The following is a 2,264-nucleotide window of genomic DNA, read 5'->3' on the forward strand; positions in this document are numbered from 1 at the left end:
CTATAAGTTTCTAACCAATTTGATCAACTATCTACTCCTGACACATTTAAAAATGCTTTGTGTTGCAAATTACATTGTTAGTGAACTTTGTCCTGTGCTTCATTTTGACACACTGGCAACAGGCAGATTTTTTGGCAAAGTGGTTGGCTCTATGTTGGAGCAATTGTCCAGCTTAAAGCAACAGTGCTTGATATCTCATAATATTTTTCCCACCATATTCTTAGGGTTTGTTTAAATTAGCCCAAAGGATGTTGCAAGAATGTGGCATGACAGGCCTTTTCAAGGAAGAAGTGATTATCCCTTGCACATTCAGGTTTTCGTACACTCACTTGACTGATTAGATCAAACCTCATTACCAGAAAAAATGCAGGAACTTGGTATAGGCTAGTTTGAACATTATGTAACTTCAATTTCAGCAAGACTTCAGGTGTAACCTATCTAAACCCAACCAAAAAATCTTTTGAAAATGTACTCATCCTTGAAAAATTACCCAACTGGATCATGAAATAACCACACAACATGCTGTGCTACCAATCATTCAAATTAAAATATGATAAGGTGTTCCCCAGTAACTGGCATTTTCTGCCAGGTAATGACATCTCACCCATCACTAAGGGGTTAAAGAGAACCTCTGAGTTTGCAAGTTTAACATTATTAACTAATGAAAAAAAAGGTAAACAACTAAAGATGAAGAAAAAAATTCTTTACCTGGGGCCAAGAGTGTCTCAAGAGGGCTATACACTGCTCTTGCAGACTTGTGGGTGTTAGAAGCTTGTTCATCAGAAGTGCAGTGAGGAAACTTTCCAGCTTGGACCATGATGCCTTCTGGTGGCTGGTGCTCGGACTCTGGGCAATGAGCATGACTGTGCGAGGATTCATTGGGGAAGCAAGGCCACATGGGGACGGGATGACTCCATTCTTATCCAATGGCTGCCAGAGTGCTATGAAGGTTTCCTGTACCTTGGGGGTCATCACATCTGGCTGGCAGATTGCTAAAAGGGATAATTTACATATATATTTAATGAATACTAGCCAAGCAAAATCATTGGTGTGCTGACCCTCCAGGACACCTAAAAGATTAAGAAAATCCAGGCTCACTTTTCCAATTTTTCAGATTCTATAAATGTGATAAGAATATCCATGGGATATGATGAGAGCAGTAATAAAAGTAATGTAAAAGAAAGAACAAATAATGAAAAACAGAAATACAGAATTTAAAATAAAGTTTTAAACATCAACAATAACAAAACTGACAATAAGAAATTTAAATGGACTTTAAAACTCCATAAGTAATGATATAATAACAACACACAATGTCATTCCTAGACACATTCAGGCTCACCTAAAGAGACAGCCAAGTCCACAGTCAAGCTCTCTAGCACCCTGAAGACAGTCAGGTTGACGTCCTGCCGTCCAGTCAGGATCGCCCGGATATTTCCCAGCAGGCAGCAGACATCCACCTCACTCGGCTTACTCTCAGAATCTGCTGATGTGTTCCTTAAGACTGTTATTCTGACCATTTCCTGAAAGGTATACCGAGGATCTTAATTCCACTGTATCATATTTGGTGTATGTGAGACAAGATTATTTTATTTCTTAAAATGTCACCTCTTTGGATTATTTTATCAGTGCCAAGAGAGAAAGAAAACGTTCACAATCTAAACAACTATCAAAAAATACATGAGATACTATGAAGGCATTCTGACAGAGAATAAAAGGAGGTAGATAAAATGAGGGACTGCATGACTACAAGATTAATAAGAAATTACACAATTCACACAAGCATTAACCTTAATATCCATAATTATCTTTGATGGTGAGGGTAGCGACTCATTGTGTTCAGAGGCAGTTATTGGAAGAGTTTCTGTGGGATTCGTTGGTTTCTTCGGCAATGGGCATAACTTGTGTGGATGGTTTGTTGGAGCTGTGGAAAGGAGAACCATATTTAATTAAGCATGTAATTAAGTCATAAGAGTATACTAAATATTCAGGTGAAAAAAAGACAAGAAGAGTGAGTGAGTTCTGCCAAATTACTACAGGTACAATCTAAAATAATTTTGTTTAAAAACTGGTTCAGAACAATGAGGAAAAAACAAAAGAACAGGACAGATCTAAAATATTTACAATTAAGGGGATGATCTGTGAGAGAAAGACCCGACTGGTTGCCGGTAAAGCTGCTCTCTGTTCCCATAGTTGCCGAGGCCTCTGATGTGTCCAAGTTGGAGAGTGATGTGTCATTGAGGGAATTCTGCAAGGCTGCCTGC

General features: G+C 38.5%; 1 protein-coding gene across 1 annotated transcript in view; it reads right to left on the reverse strand.

Moving 5' to 3' along the window:
- LOC119590803 (codanin-1-like) overlaps positions 1 to 2,264 on the reverse strand; it is a gene marked incomplete at its 3' end in the record, with an annotated part of 14,365 nt that overhangs the window by 745 nt on the left and 11,356 nt on the right. The window contains 4 exon segments of the mRNA XM_037939532.1: positions 709 to 992; positions 1,343 to 1,523; positions 1,791 to 1,924; positions 2,125 to 2,260. Of these exon segments, the coding sequence (XP_037795460.1) occupies positions 709 to 992; positions 1,343 to 1,523; positions 1,791 to 1,924; positions 2,125 to 2,260 (735 nt within the window).

This window comes from Penaeus monodon, chromosome 27 (genome assembly GCF_015228065.2).
Source record: "Penaeus monodon isolate SGIC_2016 chromosome 27, NSTDA_Pmon_1, whole genome shotgun sequence".
Lineage (NCBI taxonomy): Eukaryota > Metazoa > Arthropoda > Malacostraca > Decapoda > Penaeidae > Penaeus > Penaeus monodon.